Below are 26,216 nucleotides of genomic sequence, written 5' to 3' on the forward strand. Positions count from 1 at the left end.
TGAAAAGTGAAACGAGACGATGAGTTTATTTATACGAGACGAGAGACGAACAAAGACTGACGACAAGATGCTGCTTTCTCTCTTAAGAGAAGCAGCATCATCCCTAGGGCAAAATCACCGTTTTCATCCCAAAAGGGAGATTTTGTCCGTACATGAGGTTTTACGTATTTACATATCTAAATCATAATAAGACAACAGTAAAACGATCAGTTTTACGGCTACAGCAACCGTTTCCTCATTTACCACATCTTTCACTTTGGTTCACCACCTCATACCTACCTTGAAACTAGGTTCAAACTCTTGACACAAAGTAGCTGAGGCTACTTTGCGTAACTAAACCAATCGTATTTCCTAGTTATATTTGCTATTGTGTGATTTGCTGTATTAAAATTGTTTATTTTACGTTGATTCTCCATGTGTACGTTATATTGATGCTTGACCTTGACCCTGACCCTGACCCTACCTTAGGTGGGGGTGACCTTATACATACATATATGCAAACGTTTGACCAGGGTTGACTACAATATGTAATAGTATTTATATGTATGTATACACAAAGATAAAATTAGTTTCTAACAAGATTGCCACACCCAGTCGTAGTAGTGGTGTCCACATAATTTTACTTGCGCTAAACAATTAGATGCAATTTAGTGAAAACAGAATAGTCTATGCTGCCCATAATTTCCGTGGTGGCGAACGAACAGACAGATGTCCAGAGCGACCACCACCAGCCGCACTAAACAATTTAAATCGACACATGATTGAACTTCTTCAGAAATTGAGTATTCTGAGCAACTAAACCACTGTGAGTCTAAGAAGAATTTTTCTTATGCTCAGGAGGGAATTTGAGACTGACAGTGGCATACTTTCAACCAATTCTCAATTTCTGTAAAAGTTCAATCCTGCGTGGATTTAGAGTATCTACACTACATAAAGAGGATCCACTAACGAGTTGGACTGACGAAATAAAATGCTCAGAACTTTTTACACAGTTAATGCAATTTCCAAAAAGTTGCATATGTTTACTACCAAAGGGTTTGGATTGCCATACAGTTCAAATTTTAATGATTCAATTCCACTGTCTGCTACAGATTGCAGTTTCTTCTTCCGATTTCGCGTCAAATTCCGCCCATAGACTGCTCCTACTTTCAAGGTGATTTTCTTCCATCTGTTCTTAAATTTTCGCAAGGTGTCTAGCGTTTCTGAAAGCTTAGAACATTTGGACTTAGTCAGCGCTCAGAATTTCTCAATTGGTCGCAGTTGAGGAAAATTTGGTGGGTTTCCATTTTTTGGCACAAGTTCAATTTCTTTCAGATGTCGGTACTGAGTGACCTTTTTGGCGTCATGGGACCTTGCGAGGTCAGGCCAAAACAAAACTTTATTTTTTTATGATCTTTAGTAATAAAAGATTCCAATCCCCCTTTAATGCATGATTTAAGATAAACCCCCTGGTTTATAGTGCCCTCCAAAATAACGGGATCGGAAACATGACCAATGCAAGACATGCGTTGCCAAATTCTTCATCTTTTTGGGAATTGGTCTTTCTTTTGGACTTTGTCTTCATATTTTACTTCACAGGGGTTGGAAATATGGAAAAAATGCCTTCCTGGAAGATTTGAAGGGTCAGCTGTAACGTAGGGCTCATCGTCCATGATGACCACACTCTAAGAAATTTTATCACCAGCGCGGTGGTCATATGTGACTCTACCGGCAGGTGGCAGAAGACCACCGGAGGGTGGATGCCCATCACCAGCTTAGTGATGATCAATCACCGTGCGGTGGTGCAGTTGTCACCGTTCGGTGGTTGCAGCTGTCACCATTCCGGTAGAGTCACATATGACCACCGCGCGGTGATAGTTATCACCAGGTTTCTTAGAGTGCACGTTTCCCCGAATTTTCTTCAATTATTTCTTGCATCACATATGAATCATTTCATTTTGTGTTGGTTTGTAATTTGGTGCTGGTTTTTTTTCCCTGGCTATAATCCCTAGTTTATGGACTTTGATTTTGCTTAGATAGCTTTTTGAAATGTTGACCTTCCTTTCCGCGCCAGCCGTTGTCGTTGATGGATAATTTTTGAAGATTTTTTTATGCGATTTTCGACTTTTGTCGTCGCTAGCTTTGCAGGTCGACCAGTGGGGACTTTGAATTCGAGTTCATTGGATTCCTCGTACTTTTTTATGTAAGAGTTGACATTTGAATGAGGAATACCTTCTTGCTTGAAAAAGTGCCAAGTGATTTTAGAATCATAGTTTGTTCGATTTTTGTGAAACACGATCACTCTTTTTTTCAACTCTTGCCTTTCAACTCAAGTTATTCTAGCCTTAGCCATGACTCAATAATTGTTGACATATATCAATGGCAAGCTTATAACTTGATCTATTCAAAAATAATTTTTTCGAAATTTAATTTCGCTGTGTTCCCGCCTAGCGCGCATTTACGGGGCAGTCCAACTCGATAGTGGATGATCTTTATTTATTGCTCGCTGTTGCATATATCTAGTCACTTCATACAATTTTTCAGAACTCATCAAGATTAAAATCGGATGCAAATGGTTCCAGAAACACGAAAGAAACCTAAATTTTATCAAACATTCCTTCTGATATAGTTACAATATTGTCTAATTTTTTCTATTCTTTAATCCTACTAATTTGTATTATTCAACTGCAATTGTTCAAGGTGGCATGTAAATAGTATTTACACTAAAATAATCAATTGTACCGTATGATACAACGCAAAAGACAGACATTGGATCCTTATTCCCTTCGTTGCTGAGCAGAAGGGACCTATCGACATCTTCAAGAGGCGACAACTCTGTAATTGCTTTTTCCTATACTTGGACACATTTTGAAGTTTTGAAATTTCCAAAAACTTTTCAGACTTTACCGCTACCTCTACAATTACGGGAAACAAGGCGTGAATAATTCCAATGAATAAAGTTAGAAAAAATATGGCCATAATTGTAACCAGTATTGGCACAGTACAACTTAATTTGACTAAAATATATCCAAACCCGACACAGCAAACTAGTGCAACCAGCATGGAAAAGGGTAGTGTTGCGAAGGTGATGTGGTTTATGATTGTAACCATTGCTTGGAGTTGTCTATATTTGGAAAAGTTTCTAGGAAAGCGGACAATGCCATAGAATTTTTCAGAAATTCGGGATGTATTGAATTCTGTCGAGGTTTCTAAAGGTTTCCGATCTGTCATGACTTTCAAACAGTTGTGAATTGTCAATATTATATTTGTCGTGTTTATGACAGAAGTATAAATTATTATAGAGCCGTGAAATGTTGTGGTAGATATGATGAAGACTCTGAAAATTAGGGCAAGACTTGGAGAGAAAGTAGACAAATTTTGAAAGAGGAAGTAGCTCGGGTCCACGTTGGGGAGTAGGATGGGGATACTCGAAAATATGATGGCTGTTCCAAACGGTGCCGGAATCATGGCGTGCAGCAGTAATCCGAGAAACTTTGATTCGCCGTTCCCTTTAGTAAAAAAAAAGTAGGTGTAGTTCATAAATACTTTTAATTTGATTAAGCCTTACGTAGTTACAAAGTTTTCAAAAACTTGTCCAACTTAATAAAAACTGCTAAAAAATGTTTCAAAGTTTAATTGTTCATTAGGGTCCGACCTTAAATTACGTAACGCTGGAAGGAAGGGTCTAATGATATCGTGTAAATATATGTATTACACAGGTTAAAGGGAGAAGAGGGGGTTTAGAAAATCGCAATTTTTGCGTTATGTAATTTATGGACGACCCCTTAATAAAAACGTGGATGTCAAATTTGAAAAAAAAATAAATATTAAGTTTTTTAGCATACCCCCGATATCGACTGTGGATTCCTTTACGATCTGTAGATTTCCCAGCACGAAGCATAATTCCTTCACTTTGCAGACCTGTGTCATTATCACGACCACATCGTACGCGTAGACACAAACGTTCAGCATAAATAATACGCTGGTAACAATAGTAAATTTTGGGTCCTTCTGATGTGCCAAAATTTGCTGAAATATGATCCAAAAGTATGATACTGTTGTCAGGATGAGAAGCAAAGACATGAAGTACCACACACCCAGCTTTTTTCGTTTTGTCGGGTGTGGCTTCCATGAAGACCGATCCCACGTAAAATACTGACAATAGAGGGATTCGCTGAATATTGCGAAATTTTGAAGGGCCTGATACGCTGTGAAGGAAAGGGGGCACATTCTCCAAGATTTGGAGGACTTCATAAATTTTGTAATCATTGTGACCAATGTATGTAAATATGTATGTAGCTGCTGAAGGTTGAAAGAGGAATATTAAACTTAAAGGTCGAAAAGTCGTTCCAATTTTTATCTATTCTGCTTTTTACAATTGTCCGGGAATAAATTTGTGCAAGCCATGGAGCTTGTCATGTTCAAAATTACTTTAATAACCCTAATATCCAGTATTCTTTAAAAATATGTGTGGATTGCAACCCCAAATTATTTAGAAATATGTATGTATGTTCACATGCAGATATCAGCATGCATCGGTAAATGCCTGTACTTTGCTCAAGGGTAAATCATATACTTAACTGAAGCATAATTTTAACTGTATTTATGTACAACAATTCATGGTGTATGTATGTATGTATGTATGCAACTATGTTTCAGCAGTCAAATTTTCATTAAGTGTACCACAATTATTTTTCAAATTGTCGAAATTCACGCTGAGTACACAGGTCCGATTAATGTCTGCACCTACTATTATTATTTAGTATACTTAGACGTTCAGCAAATTGAAATTCTACCAAATTGAAATTTATTTAAAAAATTTGATAGTACATAATTACGTATTTGTTAAGCTCTAACACGCATCCATTTGAAACTATTTATTTACCTGTCAGATACAAAGTATGTATTTACTACTTCAGTATATAATTATTTGTGATTATGTTGGGGAAGCTGTTTATACATACATGTGCCATAATATGGCAAATCTAACTCAAAATTCTTAACTTGAAAGGTGAAAATCATCGCGAAAATTTACGATTTAGGAGAACTTAAAAAATAATTAAGGAACTAGTTAATAAATAATTATGAAAACCGGAAAAATCTGATTTATATCCAATTTATTAAAACTGAGCATTACATACTAATTTAAGACAGACATATATTTTTAAAATATACATTTGTATGCTCTCTTTTCACCAACCCCATTGAATTATTATGCAATATATTTAGATACATAACTGTCGAATTTAGAAAATGAGAGAATATTTATTAAATAAATATTTAGTTTTTATAACTCAAATCATGAAATATGTACTTGGGGCGACAGACAAGTCATGTTTCGACCAAATACCAGGTACGACACTCCATTTGTGACGGGTAGGACGGACTGTGAACAATCATGGAAGTCACATTTGGTTTCCATGTCCAGGCTGTCGTACGTGTAAAAAAAATCGGTCTCATTCTTTCTCACTGTCATTCTCGTACTCAAGGTATTCCCACGACGAAGGAGATACCATATTTCGCTACCTGGATCCTTCACATTGTGTGCGTATGTCCAGCCACGTAACATGCTGTACATATCCGAGCCCTCAAAGGAATAGGGCAGACTGGAAAATCATAAGTACATATTTACAAGTACGTACCTAAATCCACAAAACTTTTTTAACATTGGAATACTTATCAACCAAATACTCGAAATAAACGTTTTTCAAGAAAATATCAATTTTTTATATTAGAGTTTGGTTTTTGTCAAACACTATGTTTTAAATTGCAGTTGGGGAATCGAAAATGTTAGAAAACTCTTTTACCGTTGAAAATAATAGAATATCTGTACCCATGCACATTAATATGTAATAGGGAGAGCTATATAATTTCTTTAATATTTTCGGAATTCGACTTCATGTATTCGTAATTTCGCCCAGGTTGGGTGGGTGAAAAATGGATTTTTCCCACTACTGATTGGTCCATAAATTATGTCGCGCGCGAGAGGGGAGGTCCAAGCCTCCAATGATATCGTGCCTACATATGTGACACATGTTAAAGTGGAGAGGAGGGGGGTCTATAAAATCGGGATTTCTGCGTGACATAATTTATGGATTTCCCCTACTTTGGTCAATTTGGTTTTTACCAATTCAAACCCTGACGGACAAGCCAGGGACCAGAATATTTACATACATATTTAGATACTTGGTGAGGTGTAGCGCTGCGCTTGAAAGACCAGAGCCAGAGCGATACAACACAGTTTTTAGTCCGGAATTTAACAGTAATAGATTGCGACTTGACATTGCATGGCGTCGTGAAACACGTAAAACTTTAATGCATAGCCTATGCATCCTTTCTGAACAAAGCACAACTTTTTAAGAAATCACATCTTTTTTGAGAGCCAAACTTTTGACATTACAGATATTGCTTAAAATTTCCGAGCACTAAAATTTTGGAGTAAAACAAAATGCAAAAATTTTCAAGCTCATTTACTTATGTATGTATAAACGTACTCGAGATCATATTTACGAATTTCATCCTCCCTTGGTACGATGAATCCAAAGATGCAATTTTGTTTGCTTAAGTTAAGGCCCCATTTCAACGCGAGAGGAAGAGCAGATTGAAAGACGATTGTCGAAATTACAGGATGGACAACTTTGGTAAGAAAATATTTCGCTTTCCATGCGATGACGCTGTTTGAGGTTTCGTGAAGGTTGGAGATTTTATAGGCGAGGATGAACGGCTGCGGGACATTGTAGAGCTGACCGTTCGCAAGGACCGCGAAGTATAGGTCTTGGTAACCTAAAAGTTTCTGAAAACAAGTAATAAGCTTGTAACCATAACATTTCTAGATAATAAAAATTTGCAATTAAAATTTTTCATAAAAAGTCAAAATATACATGGAAAACTCAGTTTTCATTATTTTTTGAAACACTTGTATTTTTCTGAAAAATTTTGAGTGGGAATCTTGGAAATTTTGATGTAGAAATGATTACTCTTCAATTTAATGTATGGCCCTAGATCATTAAATAAATTCACTTTTATGAATTTACACTAGGGGATCTAGGGCACCATGCGATAGGCAGGGGGTGGTAGCGTTACATATATATACATGTACACCCATTGTTCAAAAAAAACTTTTTTCATTCAAAGTTCAGTCATCCCGGTTTCTGACTGAAGATTTCATTAACACTCAGCATTTTTCTTTCAACTCATTCCATTTTCGTCGGACTTCATTTCTTACTTCGCCCCTTGTATTAAGCATAGGGTTAAAAATGAATACGAAATAAAAATGAATAAGAGTCAGAAGTCCTTTCATTCACTGTCCTTCATATGATACATATGACGGAGTCTTTCCGTCATTTTTATTCATATAACAGGAAATTCAATCTCAATCAATATCAGTCAAATGAATGAAAGTGAACAGGTATGGGTACACCCCTGCAAGTGAGCGTGGTTTTGTTCGAGAAATTTATATCAACCACGTGCAAAAATAGCGGAAAAAAATTCATTACTCACATGCAGATCGTTCTTCAGTTCGGACAGAAAGTTCAAAAAGTTTAGGAAATAATCAGTGTTTTTCAGGAATTCGGGATAGGCTAACGTCACAATGGTTGACATCGCGTTGTAGGCACTGGTCCTCTTGAAGACGCCGTGTTCGTACCGGAACACAGCCTCAGCTATGGATCCGTAAAGTATTCCGGAAACGATATCTACAATTTGGGTCTCTTCAAGGGCACTTTCTACATTGGCGATGGCCACTTTTAGCGCGTATAAACTGGCCGCGACCGTGCTGAGGGAAAAGGTGAGTTCATCTATTTCCGGTTGTAGCTCGTTAATCGCTGAAACATCAAAATGGTATGAAATCGTTATATGTACAATTGTTGTAATTTCTTAATTTTAAAAATCTGAAAGTGATTAAAAAATTGATTAAAGTTTAAAATTGTACAATAATTACTCAATACTCTCAAAGAAATTATCCGCAATAAATATTCAAGTAGGAAAATATTTACTGCTTTTTCTATGAATTAAACAAGAAATGAGAAACAAAAAAGAGTTTTTTTAATTTGATAAATTGTCATTTTCAAGTTAATGCAGTACTTGAAAAACCCACGCTTTCAAAAATGATATAAAACGTGACTTAACTTGAAAAGAGTAAAATTGACTATAGATAGTACAGTTCGTTAAAAGGTTAATTTAAAATTGAGACTGCATTTAATTTTAAAAGGGTAACATTCTTTTTAAGAGCACATAACCAATTAAAATTGAACGTTACCCTGTTTGGTAGCGTTGTCCAGCGCAGTATTCAAAACCGCCATTTGCTCCTGCATGATGGCCACTGCCTCCCGAAGTTGATCCAGGTCACCGTCCGGATCAATACCTGCGATTTTGCCTGCAAATCAGTAATGCCCTGCTTCAACTCGTCAATCTGTTTTTGTACATCATCGCTTGGATCGGGTGGGTTAAAATCGGAGACAGACGTGAATGATAATGTAAAAATTTTATGCATTTTTGTATCGAGTGAAATATTGAGGGTATTCATTATTTCTTCGTCTCCTTAGTATCGTAAAATAAGTTGCGACGGTTCTGAGATTTTGTAGGCCTTGAAAGATTTTGTCATCGAAAATCGATTTTTACGAAATTTGGTTACGATTTTTACGAAACCTGACACCTTGTTTTTTCTTCGTAAAATGTGTAAGTATTTTACGATACTAAGGACACGAAAGGATAACGAATATCCTCATTGTTGGTGTAAAATTACATACGTAGGTGTTTTATTATTGATTTTCAAACGATATGTTCCGCACTGTTTGTAACCAAACTTTTGATGAAATAACAAACTTCAAATACATTTAAGAGGCTGTGATTTTTTCAGCTCAGTGGGTTAACATAAACACTAGCAATAAATCAGCAAACTTTACCTCGACGGAAAAATGTCATATTTGCAAATTAAATACCCTAGTGTGATTTAATTTTTAATGCTGGAGGGGCAATCCGTGTCGCAGATTTATGATTGTATGCTTAAAGTTTACGATGAAAACTGCCCAGCACAAAGCACAATATAAATTGGGTCAATAACTTCAAATGATGGCGAAAAGAGGTCAGGGACAAAAAAATCGCCAGGACGCTCAAAATCCGTTTCCTCCACAGGAAACCTCCAGAAACTAGAGAACCAATAATGAGAAATCCACGATTGAAACTGTCCAATTTAGCTGATGAGATGGGTGTTCGAAAACCAACAATTTGTTCCATGTTAACTGAAGACTTGGGTATCAAAATGGTTTCCGCCCATAGGGTACCAAAATTGCCCTCTCCATCCCAAAAACTGGATCGAGTCGACTTTTGTAATGAAGATTTTGACCTTTTAGATGAAAACTGGAACCTGATTTATACTTCAGTAGTTGGATATGATACTTGGGTTTACTACTGTGATAATGAGACCAAACTATAATCTATGCAATGGAAACACAGGGGGTCACCGCCGCCCGTGAACGCAAAAGTGCAAAAATCTACCAAAAAATGGAAGATGACCATTTTCTGTGAAACCTAAAGTACCCTCCCTATAAAATTTATTGCCTGAAATTAGTGTTGCCGGTGAGGTGAGCTAAACTCACCTCAACTCATGTGAGCTGAGTTATGAGGTGAGCTGAGCTTGCCTTAAATGAGCTGAGGTGAGTTGAGCTCATGAGCTAAACAAGCTGAGGTGAGTTGAGGTGAGGTGAGTTGAACTCACAAGCCAGCTCATTTAGCCAGAATCAGGTTTCCCATACATGGGGACGAGAATAAATGCGCGATTCTCTTCCGCTCGTACATAAGCACACAACCTGATGCCTGATGTAACACGTCGCATCTTTGCTCCTGTCCAATTAATTACCAAATTTTTTTTACACAATCAATACCTCAACCCCGATAAGGATTTCTTATTGCCGAAATTTTTATAAAAGTCAACTTTATTATAAATGTGATTGTGCTAACTAGGCAAATAAATGTCGTGAATATTTATGTAATCCATGGTCAAAGTGTCAATAATTGTGCATGTCGCAAATTTCTACTTCTTTTTGGCAGTAAATTAATACTATTAATAAAATCTTACCATTCGTAGGTGTTTTTTAAGTTTTTAAATAGGTTACACGGCATTAAAGTTCACGATCAGGTTGCAGATAATCAGACAGTGACAATTTTTGTATACTCTAGTAATAAATAGAATAGAACAAAACAATTCTAAACTGCGAACAGATTATTGTATAATGGAGTGTGATCTTTTGTACAAATAATACAATTATATTGAAATGAAAATCCACCTTTCAAATTTGTACAAGTTAAATCTGCACATATTTACGTATTTATCTGCGTGCGTAGAATGGTAAATGAGCTCAACTCACCTCAACTCATTTAAAGTGAGGTGAGCTGAGCTGAGTTTTAGTAAACAAGCCAGCTCAACTCACTTAACTCATTTAAAGTGAGGTGAGCTGAGCTTGCCTGAAAACTCACCTGGCCTCAGCTTGTGGCAACACTACCTGAAATACTACGATAAATGTGTCATCATATGCAGAAAGCCCGAAGGAGCTTCATGCTACGGTTGAAAAGAAACGTGGGGTCAAAGAAAAGAGTTGGGTGCATCTTTGACACGACAACGCGTCACCAAATACCTCGCTGGTTTCGAGGGATGCTGCAGACGAAAATCGCTTCACCGTCATAAACCACCTCCCGTACAGTCTAGATTGGACCCTTAGTGATTATTATTCGTTTCGAAAGTTGGACACAAACATCAAGGGGAAAGATGTTAAGGTGATAATGAAATCCAATCGTAAATTTTTGCTTATTTTCGAGGTAAAGTTTACTGATTTACTGCTAGTGTTAATGTTAACCTACAGAACTGAAAAAAATCACAGCCTGCTAAATGTATTTGAAGTATGTTATTTCGTGAAAAGTTTGGTCAGAAACAGTGCGGAACATACCTTTTGAAAATCAGTAATAAAACACCCACGTACATTGATTCGTGTAACCGGTTCGTGGACAATTTCATGGCTCCTAGTCCTTCAGAAATTGTGTCCACGGCCCGATTCATCTTTTCATCAAAGTTGTTGCAAAAGGTGGAATTGTTGGGAAGTTCTTGTCGAACGGCCCACTGTGGTCCCGATATATTTCCGCCGTTAGTCCTGCAACATACATATTTTACATAATATGTTATAAGGAAATATTATTTCCTTATTACATACTAGGCCAAATTATGAATTAGTGCATACATTATATTTGCTAATTTCATAATCCAGGTTGTTATTGTTTTATCAATTTGTCAAGGTAAGAAGTATGTACATAGGATGACGATTTAATGCGATATGCATAGATTTTTAATCTCATTTTTTCCCTGTGCAACCTTTTAAATTGTAAGTTTCTAAGTAACACCATCTTCTTGAGTTTTGATATCAATGGAATTTTCCATACTTTAAGGTAAAGTAATTTTTCTGTACTACAAAAATATTGATATGATAAAAAATATCGAATGGCGAATTCATTTTCTATGTATAACCGAGTAACTTCACCTTAATTAAATATATACATACCTCATTAAAATATGGACACCATTCTCGGGCAGGGAAGTCCATGAAATTAGAGTGGTGGCGATTGCATTCAAGTAAAACACGGTCACACCCTCGAACATTTTGCGGTTGGAAAATTAATATTAAATTCACCAAAACTTGTAATGCGTAATTAACAAATTTGTGGGGCAAGACGAAAATCAATAACACATCAATGTGTCACCTTATGAATTATGTTGTCGTCCCAAATTTTTGACACAAACTGAGTCAACAACCTCAGCGAGGTCTTATTTAATGGGAACATATACCCACCTCAGCATTTTATCAATACAAAGAAGCGTTTAATAATTAAATCTTTGACAAAAAGCAAATTCTCAATCATTAATATATTTAATTAACTAAGCTATTCATTCAATCACATTGTACAGTCATCAGAATCCACAAAAATAATTGTATGCACACCACAAAGCGATAAGTTTTTCATCCTCACGTACGTCAACCTATGTAGTTAACTCACGCTACCCGGAAATTACTTACGCAGCAATTTAATCAGATTAATTCCATCACTTTTCAATATACGTAAGATGGATCAACATAAGTGAGATCAACAATTTTTATTCATACAAATTTACGTATGCAATTTGTGTTGAATCACTTCCGTGTACAGAAAGAGTGACCTTTCAGTCCTAAATTACTGGATACGCCGCACTCTTTTTGCCAAATTTACTTCTGTAAATGAGAAAAATTTGACACTTTGTTATCCGCTATTACATATATTTTTTAAAACAGATGGTCAAGTTTTCCCATTTTAAGCGAAAAGGGCCATTTCTGTGTAATACATATGTAAATATTTAAATATGTATTTATATATGTAGTTGTTTGAGGCTAGGTTATACATGAAAGCGAGGAAGAGATCTCTGTAAATATGATATGTGATTATGCAATAATTTTTTATTGACTTCCAATAGTCAACGTTTATTTGGAAGAAGGCTGAAGTGGATAGTTGTGCTTAAAAATTAATTATAAATTTTTCATAACTTAGAAATGAAGAGAAAAAAAACATTAAACAATTTATAGTTTAATATGAGGATTTCTTAGCGGATTTTCTGACAGCCAGTGCCGCGACAAAGGTGGATTTAACTGGATTACGGTTTCCAGGCCGTACGGCCCGGAGGGCCGTACCGCAGCCCATGTGGGCACGGGTGGGATAAAATTTGTCGGGGTGAATCCCGGCACCGTGAAAAAATCAACGTTTAACCATCCCTCGATAAAAAGGCAGATCGAGTAGTCCGCATCGAAGTAGAATAAATGGTCCAGTTTATTAAAATTTCGTCCTATCGAGTTGGAACAGTAGGGATCTTCGTAGACATCTTTGGAACAGTAGTACACCTCGTTCTCGTTAAGCCAGACTTCTTGCCCGTGATGCACGTAGACAATTTTCGTGGGGATGTAGAAAATTTCAAAGGCCTTGTGCGGTGGGATGTGTGGGACGCCTTCTGATCTAGAATTTATATACAGGGTGGTTTAAATTTTTGGCTACAATAGACAATTTTTCGAGGGGAAAAATTCGTAAGGTTATGAAAACAATGTTATTAGTTATTATGTAATGTTATTAGTTATGAAATTTTGTATCTAAAATTCAGCCTTTATAGAATTTTGTCACAGACAAACATCATTCACGTTTTGTCACAGACATCGATCAGTTTTGATATGTAATAATTAATACCAATTTCAATCTTTTTGACTATTTCATGGAGATTTAGGAGCTTTTCCCTTCGAAAAATTTTCCATTGTAGCAAAACATTTAATCCACTCTGTACATGTAATGAAAATAAGAATGGCTCATTAGTGGTTCTCAAATTTAACGAAAAAATCAGATTTTTCTGCTCGTTGATTATCTGCTAGGTGACACGTGGGCGCCGATCGTACGAGGCCGATATTATCTATTTTACGCACCGCCGGCAGCATTGTATGTGTCGCTGCCGCTAAAGAAATTTTATTTCCTATCCTTGTACCATTGCGAAGCTGCGCCTCTGTATCGACCTCTCTGCGCATGCGATTTCGCTCAACATAGGATTTTCTTGCTGAAGAAAAACCACCAAGGTTTGAGCTAAGTTTTTTTCTTACAATTCTACTAATTCCGTTACTCTATCAACTCGTGAAACTTTGGATTTCCCTCAAAATGTCAAAAATCTTTGAGAAATATGATAGGTAAAAAATGATACCTTGGTAAGATTTGAGCAGCAAAAAAAATAATTTTAGATTTTTCTGCAATGATTTCTATAATTTGTTTTAAAGTCTTGAGAGTCCCTATTGTTTTACGTTTTGTGAAAACTTGTAGAAGTGTGGTGATAATTTTATAATAAACGTTATCACCAGACATTTGGTGATAACGACCACGACCATAATTTTAAGCAGAATATTACTAATACCAATAGTCTGGATATGCAATCTATAGATTGAATATCCAGACTTTTTTATAAACCATTTATTTGGATTATTTACTTACGCCCCTACCACCCTAATCATCGGGATTGGGAGGGCATTCATGTAGTCGGCATATTCCACATTTCCCGTCCTAGGCTGACCAAACGTTACGAGGACATAATTCGTGCCAGGAAATTGGTCCAGACTTGTCATCAAATAGACGAAAATGGACGCCATCGCTGCTCCAAGACTATGACCGGTTACGACAACGCGAAATCCCGGATTTCGCCCGAGCAGAGTGCCAACTTCTTGTACAACCTGAATAAAACTAAACTAATTAACCACTTTCGTAAATATTTACTACTAATTTTTTAAGCAAAATTTCTCTTCATAATTACACACATAACAGTCATTTCAAATTTGCATAAAAGACTGGTTGAAATATTCATTCCAACCAGGTGTTTGACCAAAAGCATGAAAAATCCCCTTTTGATCGATATAGCAAAAATTCCAAAAATTTGAGTAGAAAAAAATATTTTTTTAAATTTTCCATACAATTCCTCAGCTTTGAGAAACAATAAATTAATTCTGCGTACCGGGTTGTAGAGTGACATCAAGCTCAAATAAAGTCCTGTATGCACCTCGACTCCTTCACGCCCGAGTGGGGTTCCATACATTTGGTAGTCCAAAATCCAATTTACCATGCTTACCGTGCCCCTGAAAGTGACGACAATTTCGTCCAGGCCCGGATGCAGCGTGATCATCGCTTTAGTTCCGTAATTTTCATTGTAAAAGATCTTAAATTCTGTGACGGTCTGGTTAAAGTGGTCACAATACGGGCATGTCAGATTTGCCAGGCTTGTCGGACAGTAGATCGAGGCAGAGAAATAGTTGTAATACTCAAGCTCCTGGATGTTCAAGGGGACCGTTCTGGTAGTTTTGACTGGGCGGGAATAGTCGAAAACCGGACTATCCCATAGATTGGTGATCTCGCCGAGTGCGGTTGATACCTGGGGCGAAATAGAAACATAAGGACACTCTTAAAAATTTACTTATAATGCAAGTCTTTTACATCTGCAACTCAGATTTTAATGGGACCAAGTTTATTTTGTTCATAACAGAAAATAAGCATGCCCGTATTTTTGCATTTTTCCTAATGCGTTAATTGGAGCGCTAGGCACGAATTTTAAGCATCAGTATGCCCATCGTTAGTTAGTATTCCATTGGAACATGTGAATCAAACGTTTATCAAAAATTTATATATATATAAATTTTATTACATTTGATTCACATGTTCATTTTTCGTAGGCCTAAAGGTCCTGACACTTACATTATGTGGACACTTCTTAATCCCAATAATTCACTCTTTAACTTTCTAATGTTTTTTAAAAGATGCCGAAGTTTCTCAACTTATGTACATACACATCACATAATTTGCAACTCATAAAATTTAAATATTTAGTTTACTCACATCTCCAGTTAATTGAGCTTTCATTTCTGCGAACCTCCCTAAATAGTTGCCCTTTGTAGACGTTTCCTCATTTTTATCGGAATAGGCAGTATTTTTGGGATGACTAAAAAAGTAAAAATTCTAAATTATTTAAATATGTACATGTATTTAAGCAGGTCAGGTTTTATGTATTTATTTGTTACCATCCTCCATAAATATTGAACGGAAAAGGCCGGCATGATTTTTTCTTATGATTATTTTTCACTTTTTTAACACCACCAGATGCCCCTGCCTGCTTAATAAAAATTCCCGAATTAATTTAATATTAAGTTTCAATAAAAAATAAATTATACCATATTTATGTATTTATTTACTAATCATACTCACGTTACGACTTTTTGGTTGACGTGTGGAATTTAATTTTGGTTGAAGAAAGTAATTTGTCTGGTTGCCATTAAACTTTAAAGCCTCAGTTTTGCGCAATCTCTCCCTCGTGAAATTGACAATAGCAATTGATACGCCAACACTGGTCATGATGATAAGAAATTTGAAAATCTGTGCATTTAAAAAAATCTTGTAGATTGTGTTCTTAGGTCTACATAGTACTCAGGTCGGATTTTTCGCGTGAGGAATGGGAAAAAATAACATATGTATGTAACATTCTGTAATTGATTTTGAAGAAATCGGACCTCGAGTTTAATATAATTTGTAGTGAAATTCTAGTAATTCAGGTGAAGGACAAGTTTACTACAAAGCAAAACATCTGCAGCTTCACATGAAAAATCCGTCCTGAATACTTGGCTTCAGTTCTTATCAAAATATCGATATCAAACCTGATTCCAATGTGTCATTTCTGACTGATTGATTAAGTTCTCATTAAGGATTACAATCAATCATTGTTTTTCAGCTTTGGACAACATACGCAATACACTCGAATATAAATTTATATATTTAAATGTGAGACCACTTACATATAACTTGAATAACTAAACAAGTTTAGCTAATTAAAATTAAACAAATTTATAGTTATTATTAATATTATTAATATACTATACATAGATACATATGTATGTAAGTGACACTAATTAAATAAATCGAATTCGCCACAATTCGACATTAACTGTCAAATCTTTATTTTTAATATCGAAATTTGTTTAACTTGCACTACTTATTTCCATGCGTGCTGTCACGTTACTCAAACACAGGTCAAACGACAAATGACAGATTTCGATATGTGCGATTCAAATGTGATCTAATCAAGATCGCAAACTTGACATTTATTATTTGTGGAAGCTTTTATAATTGATGGGATTTGACGAATAATAAATGTATGAACAACAAAGACAAGAACCATCGCCCAGACTAAATATGGAAATTAAGTACATATGTACTTAATTATAAGGTATACGAAGCTATGGTCGAGGAATTATAATTAAAGACATTTGTACAAAAGAAATTCATGTAAAAATATCTTTAATTTTAATGCCTCGATCATAGGACCACTAGGTGGAAAAATTTGGTGATTTTTATGATCTTATAAAGCAGAGCGGTTTATCGTTAAATCGAGATTTTTACATTATTTTCAAATTTATGTATTTCGCCAATTGAAAAATGGCATTGGAAACTTGCACTCTACGTAAGTAGTCCGGTAACAATACAACAAGGTATTACTGGCCGGAGTACGTATTTATGTATGTACAGTATGTAACTTATTTAATGCTACGATTTTTAATTTCAAATTCAACTTCAATTTTCCCAAGAACAGGTAGATATTTCAAAACTGTTTTCATACCAATTATTCACCATATATTGGACTACATTGAGGCAAATTTTCAGAGGAATGGAGATAGAACGGTTGAATCCACAAATATTTTAATGCCAAAATATTGCGAATTGCACGTTACATAATTAATGCTACGATACACAACCGGTGCAAATTTGCCGTTTTTCATAAATACGGAGCAGAGTTTCGAATGGACAAACAATTCTGTAGTATTTCTACTACAGATGAACATAATCTGCCGAATTATAATAAATAAATAACACCGTTCTCAGTATCAAAATATTGGAAAATTGACCTGTCTCCATTAATAACGTCTAAATTCAAGGAAACTTCGGAAATGATTTAAAATACACACCGAATCTGTTCCAAAACTCGCGAAGGAAAGGAAAACCACAGGAGCTGTAGCGAATTGTCATCGTCAGGGTCGAAAACCCAGTAAAACAACACACGCGGACGCGACGATTGTAAAAACAGTGACAATAATGCTTGTCTGTCCGCGCCAGAAATTGCGAAAGATGTTCAAAGTGACCGTTTTACTGCTCTACACCTATGAATGATTAGACGCAGGCTGATATTCGCAGGAATATCCGGGGAAATTCCAAATTCTACACCATGCATCTTATGGAGCAACCACAAGAAACACTTGGGGTGGGCAATGCAAAGCGAAGATGATCCCATGTCTACCGGAAAAAATTTCTGTTCCCAGATTAGACCATAATTCAACTTTTTAGCTCAGATGGAACGGTAAGAGTGTGTTTGGAGCCCAAAGAAGTTTCAAGGAATTAATTTCTGAGACAAATTATCGAACATAGCAGAGATAAGGAAATCTAAGCTGTGTGAACCGCTAAACCCTGGTATGAAACTTTCGAAATCTTCCGGGGAGGTCAGGTTTTGGGGCAGTATATGTTGCCACAGGGTAGTAGCACTGACGTACGTCGATGGGATCTTGATCAAAGAGGTTTACCTTGCTTTGTTAGAAATAAGTCTTGGCCAATTCACAACAAAGAAAGACTCTGGTCAGAGAATTATTTTCAACAATGGCCGGATATTAGACAAATATTACAAAAATCATCTTAAATGCCTCAAGGATAATAATATAAAGGTTTTGGACTGGACACTAAAATTTCTTGACCTCAACTCGATCGAGCATAACGTAAAAACCCTGCGGCGTCTGGTGACAACACCAAAACCGATAAGCACGGCTCCCCGACACACCGTGATAACAGAAAATAAATAAACACCGACCATAGCATAACCGAAAGCTTGGTGGATTAGATGCCCAAACGATTTCAATCAGTTACTGGGGTCTAACGAAATATTGAACCGCTCCTACCCCCGTAGCATTAATTATGTAACGTGCAATTTGCAATATTTTGACATTAAAATATTTGTGGATTCAGCAGTTTTATCTCCATTCCTCTGAAAATTTGCCTCAATGTATTCCAATATATGGTGAATAATTGGTATGAAAACAGTTTTGAAATATCTACCTGTTCTTGGGAAAATTGAAGTTGAATTTGAAATTAAAAATCGTAGCATTAAATAAGTTACATACTGTATATACATAAGCACATACATATGTACATATATACATACATAAATATGTGACTTTACCGACAAACTAATACATTTATTACTGGCTGGTAGAAATGTGTTTTAAACAAACTGATAATATTTTTGAGTTCTGTAGTTGGATTTATTATTATCGCGGCAGTAAATTTACTGCCAGTCGATTATTTACAAATTTATTACTATATCGGTTAATTGTATACTCCGGCTGGTAATACCTTGTTAACGAATTATTTAGAGCTTGTGCGAGACGTAAGGCTGTTCTCGTACTTCATTTATTTCGAATTTCTAGATATTAATTAGAAAATTTCTAATAGAAATTATTTATTAAATTTCTATGTTTAAATTTCTAACTAAATTTCTATATATTAATTTCGATTAAACTTGACACTTTCAGAAACCTCTAGATAAATGTCGTCTCCTAAATTCAAATCAGGGTCTTTTCCCGCCCCTTGCTTAATCTTCCGCACAAATCCTAGCTTCTCCCCTAATACGACCCACGCGTTCACCTCGGCCGGCCTTGCCTTTTTCCAGCTTCCCCCAATGGCCGCGTATTTCACCAAATTGGGAAACATTTCCACCGCCCTGTCCCAAAATTCGGAGGAATCCCGCCACTCGCAAGACTCACCCGTTACCTGCCTAAACTTCTCCTCGGGCGGGAACGGGACATCTAATCGTTTCACACTCTCACCCCGCGAATTACCTTTGCGGAGGAAAGATTTGTACAAAAATGACACACTTGTCTCGAAATATTCCCCCACCGACAATTTGTCCATGGCCTCTGTGGAAATATCTTGAACAAGGTGGGACTTTGAAATCCTGATAGTTTCCAGAACGGGGAATTGATCTTCGTATACCAACCTGTTAAAAAAATATTTCTTCATTTAATTTAAAAATTGGGGAACATTATTCATTAAATATTCATTTATTCAAGACTTGACAGTAAATATGTACTTTTTTATTATTCATTTGATCTAAAACTGGTTTAAGGATTACTTGAATTTCTCAATATAACGCATATTTATATTAGTCATAGCGTGAAAAATGAATAAAAGTGGTAATTTACTCTTCATGAATATGAAATGAATAAATATTTTTTGAAATGATATTCATTCAATTTAAAAATTGGAAAAAATTATTCATTCATTATTAATCATTTTATCTAAAACCCGCCTTATTAGATAGATTTCTCAATATACCCCATATATGTATGAATGTATTAAGCATACCGTGAAAAAATAATGAATAAAATTATTCATTCATTCCTTACGAATAAATATGGAATGAACAAATATTTGTTCAATATTCATTAATTCATTCAAAAATTGTGAAAAAACAATATTTCCTAAATCTTCATGAATTAATCAATGAATAAATAAATTACTCATTCTTTATCTCATAAATGAATGTGACCAGGTACACCAACCTTCCCGCGGGATTGTCCTCTCCTCCATTAAACTTCAATACCAGCCTTGGCGTCACGACCGAATTTCCGTACTTTCTACGATCCGTCCACTGACTTTGAACTAGTTCAAACCCCCTTAATTTCCTCATGGCGGGAAGAACTATGCTATAATCGGCTAATTTAGCATAATCCACATCAACGTTTTTAACCTCGGAAAATTTAACGTGTTGCAACGTTCCCGCGACAAACTTGAGCACATTCGACGTATCCAGAGGACGCCGAATTCCTAACTCGAGCCGGGTAATATTTTATGCTACCATCGGTCGCAGTATCTTGACACCCGCCAACTTCAAAAATGTCACCGTCCTGGGGGGAACGAAATTGAGGGGGTTTTCCAGCACTGACCAACCCACGTTGGAAAACGCGAGCCCGATCAGATTCGGAAAAAGGGGGATTATTGCCGCGAAGATGGAGGAAAGTTCGGCCCCGCTGGTCACATCACTCGTCGCGAGTTCTAGTCTCTTTACCTTCGAGAAGGAAACCGTTTCTGGCGCGAAGATCGTCTCATATGTGGAAAGGGACAATAGAGTTACATGTAATTTAAGCGAGGTCACGTGCGGGAAGGAATTTGCGATGAAGTGCAAAGATTCTAGACACGTGGGACGGCTTGGTGGGAATAAATTTGTCGTTAAGGTTCTCACTTTGTGGGCGTGGTTGGTAAGGAAATTTTTGTAGAGGGGGTGATCTGAGAAGAAATAGAGGCACACGTTTCGCGGGCAGTTTCCTCGGGCGGTGACAACTGCGTCGTCCCGGGTGATATTTTGGGGGATTAGGATAAGTCGGTCGAAACCGAGGAGAATTTTGCGGACTTCGGTTTCCCACGTGGAGTTGATTAAGGTGCACGTGAGGAGGGAAGATTTGAGAGAAAAGTGGCAATCTTTGCTAATATCTGGAAGTATGTAGGTAAGGACGGATTAGGTATTCAAATTTTCGATTATTATGTAAATATGTATTCAAACGTGGTTTCGCTCACTCACTCATAACTTAGGTAACTAAATACGTATATACATAGGTTATACAATTAATACGGTAAAATAATAGTTTTTTAATTGGATTATGAATTTATGGAAAAACTAAAGTTTTTGCTCTTGAGTTTGGAGGTAGTTCCTGCGAGGACTCTAACTGATACACAGTTAGAGTTCCTAGAAAGTGTATTTGAAAAACAGCCAACGCAAAACAGATGAAAAAGTGAGATTTTGGGAGCACACACGATTTCGTGCATTTTCTGCCAAACGTGGTGGCTGCAACTCTCGCCGTCACCACCGCTTATATCCAGATATCCTGGCATCAAAAAATTACGTTCGCAGCACATAGGTGGCGTCCGCACCCCTATTTGAACATATTCTCGCCAATTTCAGAGTCGCGTCTCCCGAAATTTGATGCTCTACGATGGTGTGCGTTGTGCCAAATAGGGGTGCCGACGCCACCTAGGTGCTTCCAACGTAATTTTTTCATGCGAAGATATGTGGATATGAGCGGTGGTGCACCACCATCGTGGGGCGAAGCACACACTGCTCGGGCGTGCAGCAGCTACCACGCGCTGCGTTAATGCTACCAATAGGGGGTCAGAAATCGTACCTCTATCGTGGCGTTTTTCCTTATGCACTTTCCACGAACCCTTCCTGGCTCACTCCAAATAAAAAAGCCAGGTGGGTTCGTCGCGGGAACTAGTTTAGAGGGGCGTTGTTTTGCAGATTAATTCGATCCTACTACAACTTGTGTCAGTTTGTTCGATTTAAACAAAACTTTAAAAATCCAGACTTGAAGAATTTTAAAAATTTACGCCCTATTTTTAATTTGTAACTCTTCTCAACGTAAAAAAAATTGAGCTCAAGTTTTACGAATTTTGCAGGTCCGGATTTTTTATACAAAAAATCTGTTTTATCATGTAATTAATCTCTAAAGCAAACTCCCCATCCCCCAAGTGCCAAAACCTTGTACGCATGGGAACGTCCATAAAGTATGTCACGCAAAAACGTGGATTTTTATATACATATCCTGCCTCCTCCTGGTCACAATTTACGCCTCATTTTAACAAAGGGCGCAAATGGGCTTTTATACTCCCTTGGCTGTGTTATAATTTGTGGACATCACTTAATTGCATATTTATACCAATAATTATAACAATTAATGTACATAACTAGGCAGATATGTGGAACTGTGAGTAAATTTACATATGTACCTATGTATGTATTTACATATATGTAAACATTCAATTATTTACCTCGGGAAGTACCACGGTGAGATGAGGGTTGTCTTTGTGTTCGCCATAATCCATTTCTGTGTTGCATGATACAACTTGTATGTATACGAAACCAGCTAAATAAGTAAATGTGTATGTACATATGTATCCTCACAAACATGCCGAAATTTTGCAACATGTAAATATTTAGCAATCTTTGTCTCAAACTAAAGTAACCACAAACCTTATGTGCATACGTTTGTATCTCTTTACGTAATCAGGGTATGGAAATTCACAATTTCACAATTACACAAATTACACTCAAATCAAAACGAAAAACCAAATTATATTCACAGAGAAAAATCGGCTGGCTTGAAATGTCAAAAGATTGGACGGTGGAGGTGATGGAATGCTGACCAGCGTGGAAAATGTGACCCTTTGTACATTCATGAAACCTTTTTTGACAAAAATAGATTTATGGCCAGAGGACAGATATGTGTATATGCTGTTATTTTTAATTTTTTCGGTTCCTTAATTCCACATTAGACAGGTTGAGCAAGAGTACAATATTGTAAAAAAATGATTGTATGTTCTTGAGGTTGAGCAAGAATATTTTATGGGAGGATTGTAATTCTCATTAATTTCCGGCGGCAGATTTGAAATTCCTGCAAGTTGGGTATATGAGTACAATACAATGCTGCCTGGAGACGGAGATTTGTAATCCTGAGTTTGACTAAAAGTTTGACTAATGTTTTGACTAATTTTCTCGCTGTGTTTACAATCGCAAAATACAATCATGTACTCTTGCTCAACCTGTCTATTATTTAAGAGGTTTATCAAATCTTTACTGGAATTGAGGCGAGGTGTGGAGATTGTATGAATGAGGCTCACCTTATGTGCATATATCGTGTTGGACGTACATATGTATAGTGTGGTCTGAAAGGTGGGAAAGTCCAGACAATTATTTTATTTTATCCTACTCAAATTCATGCATTCATGCAAATTTGATTAGATTATTTTCAAACATGATTTCCGACTTGGCTACGCTCATTATGAACTGACAAGTAATTATAAATGGGAGATTTGGGCAGCATTATTTATCAGGTACAAACCATCCTTCAAATAGTCGGACTTGAGGACCGTTCATAAATTATGCCGTGCAAAAATCGCGATCTTTTCCCCCTTTTAGCATATGCACGATCTCATTGCATCCTTGCACTCTTACTTCCCCTTTCATGTTACATAATTTATGAACGCGGGAATAAAGCCCTATTTTGAAGTACATTACGACTAATTATAAGTGGTAAATCTTGGCAGTATTATTAAGTAGCTTCAGCTACTTTATGTGAAGACTTTGTCTGTCTGTCTGTCTGTCTGTCTGTCCGTCTGTCTGTCAGCAGGATAACGGGAGAACGGATAAAGATAATCGAAATCGGTTTTCGCCATCATACATAATACCCCAGGGGGAGGATCCTATCAACTTTTGGGTGCAACCGGACCACACCCCCGGTCGCCAGGGGGTGTGGTCGGGGCAAAATGAGATTTTTAGTGCAATTGAATCTATGGATGAAATGGAGTGAAATTTTGAGTTCCCCCGTTGTGCCACACCCCCGGGCGCCAGGGGGTGTGGTCGGGGCAAAATGAGATTTTTGAAAAAATTGAATGCATAGATGAAATACAGTAGAATAAAGTGCTCCCGAGTTGTGCCACACCCCCTCGTCACTAGGGGGTGTGGTCGGGGCAAAATGAGATTTTTGAAAAAATTGAATGTATAGATGAAATACAGTAAAATCAAGTGTTCCCGCGATGTCGTGGGAGTGCTTGGAGTGAAGTAGTCTGAAGCTACTTCCGTATGCGCGTTTGCGACGGTTTATTTATCAAGTACATATGTACGTACATATGTACAACCATTGCTTGGGGGCTGTTCATAAATTATGTCGTAAAAATCGCGAATTTCTAGACCCTCCCCCATTTAAGATGAATCACACATGCACGACATCATTCGAGACGTGCATATGTATAAACCTCGCTTTGCCACTCTCGCGTTACATAATTTATGAATGGCCCCTTGGGGTAAATAATGCATTAATTAATTTTGGCGTGTGGAGTCCAAGTTCCATGATTTAATAAAGAGTGTTCACAATTTAAGGTCGATTGTGCAAAAACGCAGAATATTGAGAAGATGTTATTTAGTTATGAATCAGGCTTAACTCTACGTACATAAGTCATCATAAGACTCATTAAGTAATGAGTTAAGCGTTGGGTCAGGAAGGTGAGTCATTGGTACCACAGCGCGTGTTATTTCTTGACTCGTCAGGCTTGGTAATGCTTGGGTTATTAACACATAACTTCAAGGTTCTCTCGCATGCATGTCTTACAATATTGTAAGACACTTCTGATTTAAGAAGTGCAATATCAGCTATTATGTATTTGTTAAAGATACATACATGCCGTTTTCGGGGTCTTAACAATCTTAGTGAAAATTTAAGTCCAATTAATTCATGTAATTATTTATCCAGAATATGTATCGTACTCGTGACATTAAAATAAGGTTGCTTAATTAGTTAAGTATGTCATTAATTCCTAATTACTTTTCTTGACTCTACTGTAGAGGAAGTAATTAATCACAAATGTATTACAGTTTTTTATAAAGTCATGCAGTTAGGGGTATTAAAGAACTTACTTTAGACTAGGACGTGGACCACGCAATTTCAAAATTTGAATCGAATCGGGGAAATACACTTCACACCATCGCATTGTAAGTAAAATATTTTAGATTGCTAGATTATTAGATTTCGTTATCACATTTAGGCGGTTATGATTTTTTTGTAAAATCTAACACCGCGTTGGGTAAATAAATTATTTAAAATAATGCATGAATTATTAAGTAGCTTCTACTACATACTTCTTGTGAAGAGTTTGTCCGTCTGTCCGAGAGCGAATTGAGATAATCTAAATCGGTTTGCGGCATCGCACACATTACCCCAGGGGGAGGATCAGAGCAACTTTTGGGGGTAATGGGGTGTGGTCGGTGGAAAATGAGAATTTTACTGAAATTGGGTCTATCTACGGATGAAATAGAGGGAATTTATTTGTTACCGCGCTGAGCCGCGCCCAGTCCTAAGTAGAAGATGTGGCCGGGGGGAAATGAGATTTCAACTGAAATTACGTGTTCCCACTCAGTCATGTGGTTAGGGTGAAGAGAGACTGAAGCTACTTGTTCATGTGGGTTTGCCAGGATTTAGGTATGTATCATATGTAAATAAAATCGAATAAATGAATTTCACACGGCTTCCTAATCGTACGATCTTTTCCTTGTGCAATAAGATGAATAAAATTGCATGTTGTAACTAGGAAAACATGGCAGTACGTGAATTAAGGTAATCAGCACTGCGTGTTTACGGTGCATAACGTAATCACAAATCTAAACATGAGTACCCGGTCAGACCTTAATCTGTACCCAAACTACCAGCCGAGATCTCCCAACGTAAGCCCACACAATGTATGCAAACGAATCCCAATGCATTACAAATTTGTCTAATATGAAATTTGCAAATGACACCATCTCAACATTTAGCGGAAATATTTGCATCCGAAGTGGAGAAAAAAGGTAGAGAAGTGCAAAATTTAGCAACACTACGGAGCATTTCCTCCTTCTTGGATGAAAATTTGTCCGCCAAACCTGCAACTAGGGAGTAGCGTCATTTGCAAATTTCATATTAAGCTTGTGGTCCATTGACATTAAAATAGTGGGGTTTCACGGGTTGGTGGTTCCTTACCCTGGGCATACGTTTGGAGGTCTCCATTTTAAAGAAATCTTCGCGCATCTATAGTTTCCA

General features: G+C 36.8%; 3 protein-coding genes across 5 annotated transcripts; all 3 read right to left on the minus strand.

The window, feature by feature from the left end:
• Nucleotides 1–4,769: 4,769 nt before the first annotated feature.
• LOC110854714 lies at nucleotides 4,770–11,750 on the minus strand. 3 transcript variants are annotated; one of them, XM_035855382.1, is made up of 6 exons: nucleotides 11,526–11,750; nucleotides 10,953–11,120; nucleotides 8,237–8,353; nucleotides 7,480–7,802; nucleotides 6,474–6,772; nucleotides 4,770–5,585 (listed from the first exon to the last, which is right to left on the minus strand). In XM_035855382.1, the coding sequence occupies exons 3-6, from the start codon at nucleotides 8,289–8,291 to the stop codon at nucleotides 5,279–5,281; spliced, it is 984 nt and encodes a 327-aa protein (XP_035711275.1). In that variant the 5' UTR covers nucleotides 8,292–8,353; nucleotides 10,953–11,120; nucleotides 11,526–11,750; the 3' UTR covers nucleotides 4,770–5,278. The 3 variants fall into 3 exon arrangements, 2 of the variants coding, with proteins under 2 accessions (XP_035711275.1, XP_021958867.1); XR_002548357.2 differs by lacking the exons at nucleotides 10,953–11,120; nucleotides 11,526–11,750 and having other exon boundaries at nucleotides 6,474–6,762; nucleotides 8,237–8,834; XM_022103175.2 differs by lacking the exons at nucleotides 10,953–11,120; nucleotides 11,526–11,750 and having other exon boundaries at nucleotides 8,237–8,823.
• A 695-nt stretch (nucleotides 11,751–12,445) lies between these two features.
• On the minus strand, nucleotides 12,446–17,099 carry LOC110854499 (lipase-like). Its single transcript, XM_022102931.2, has 7 exons — nucleotides 16,212–17,099; nucleotides 15,766–15,933; nucleotides 15,582–15,670; nucleotides 15,400–15,502; nucleotides 14,525–14,938; nucleotides 14,011–14,246; nucleotides 12,446–13,002 (listed from the first exon to the last, which is right to left on the minus strand). The coding sequence occupies exons 1-7, from the start codon at nucleotides 16,227–16,229 to the stop codon at nucleotides 12,573–12,575; spliced, it is 1,458 nt and encodes a 485-aa protein (XP_021958623.2). The 5' UTR covers nucleotides 16,230–17,099; the 3' UTR covers nucleotides 12,446–12,572.
• Nucleotides 17,100–18,703: 1,604 nt separating this feature from the next.
• Nucleotides 18,704–20,441, minus strand: LOC118436868. Its single transcript, XM_035855512.1, has 2 exons — nucleotides 20,157–20,441; nucleotides 18,704–19,591 (listed from the first exon to the last, which is right to left on the minus strand). Exons 1-2 carry the CDS (start codon nucleotides 20,282–20,284, stop codon nucleotides 19,099–19,101), a joined length of 621 nt encoding a protein of 206 aa, XP_035711405.1. The 5' UTR covers nucleotides 20,285–20,441; the 3' UTR covers nucleotides 18,704–19,098.
• Between the last annotated feature and the right edge of the window lie 5,775 nt (nucleotides 20,442–26,216).

Source organism: Folsomia candida, unplaced genomic scaffold (assembly GCF_002217175.1).
Source record: "Folsomia candida strain VU population unplaced genomic scaffold, ASM221717v1 Fcan01_Sc010, whole genome shotgun sequence".
NCBI lineage: Eukaryota > Metazoa > Arthropoda > Collembola > Entomobryomorpha > Isotomidae > Folsomia > Folsomia candida.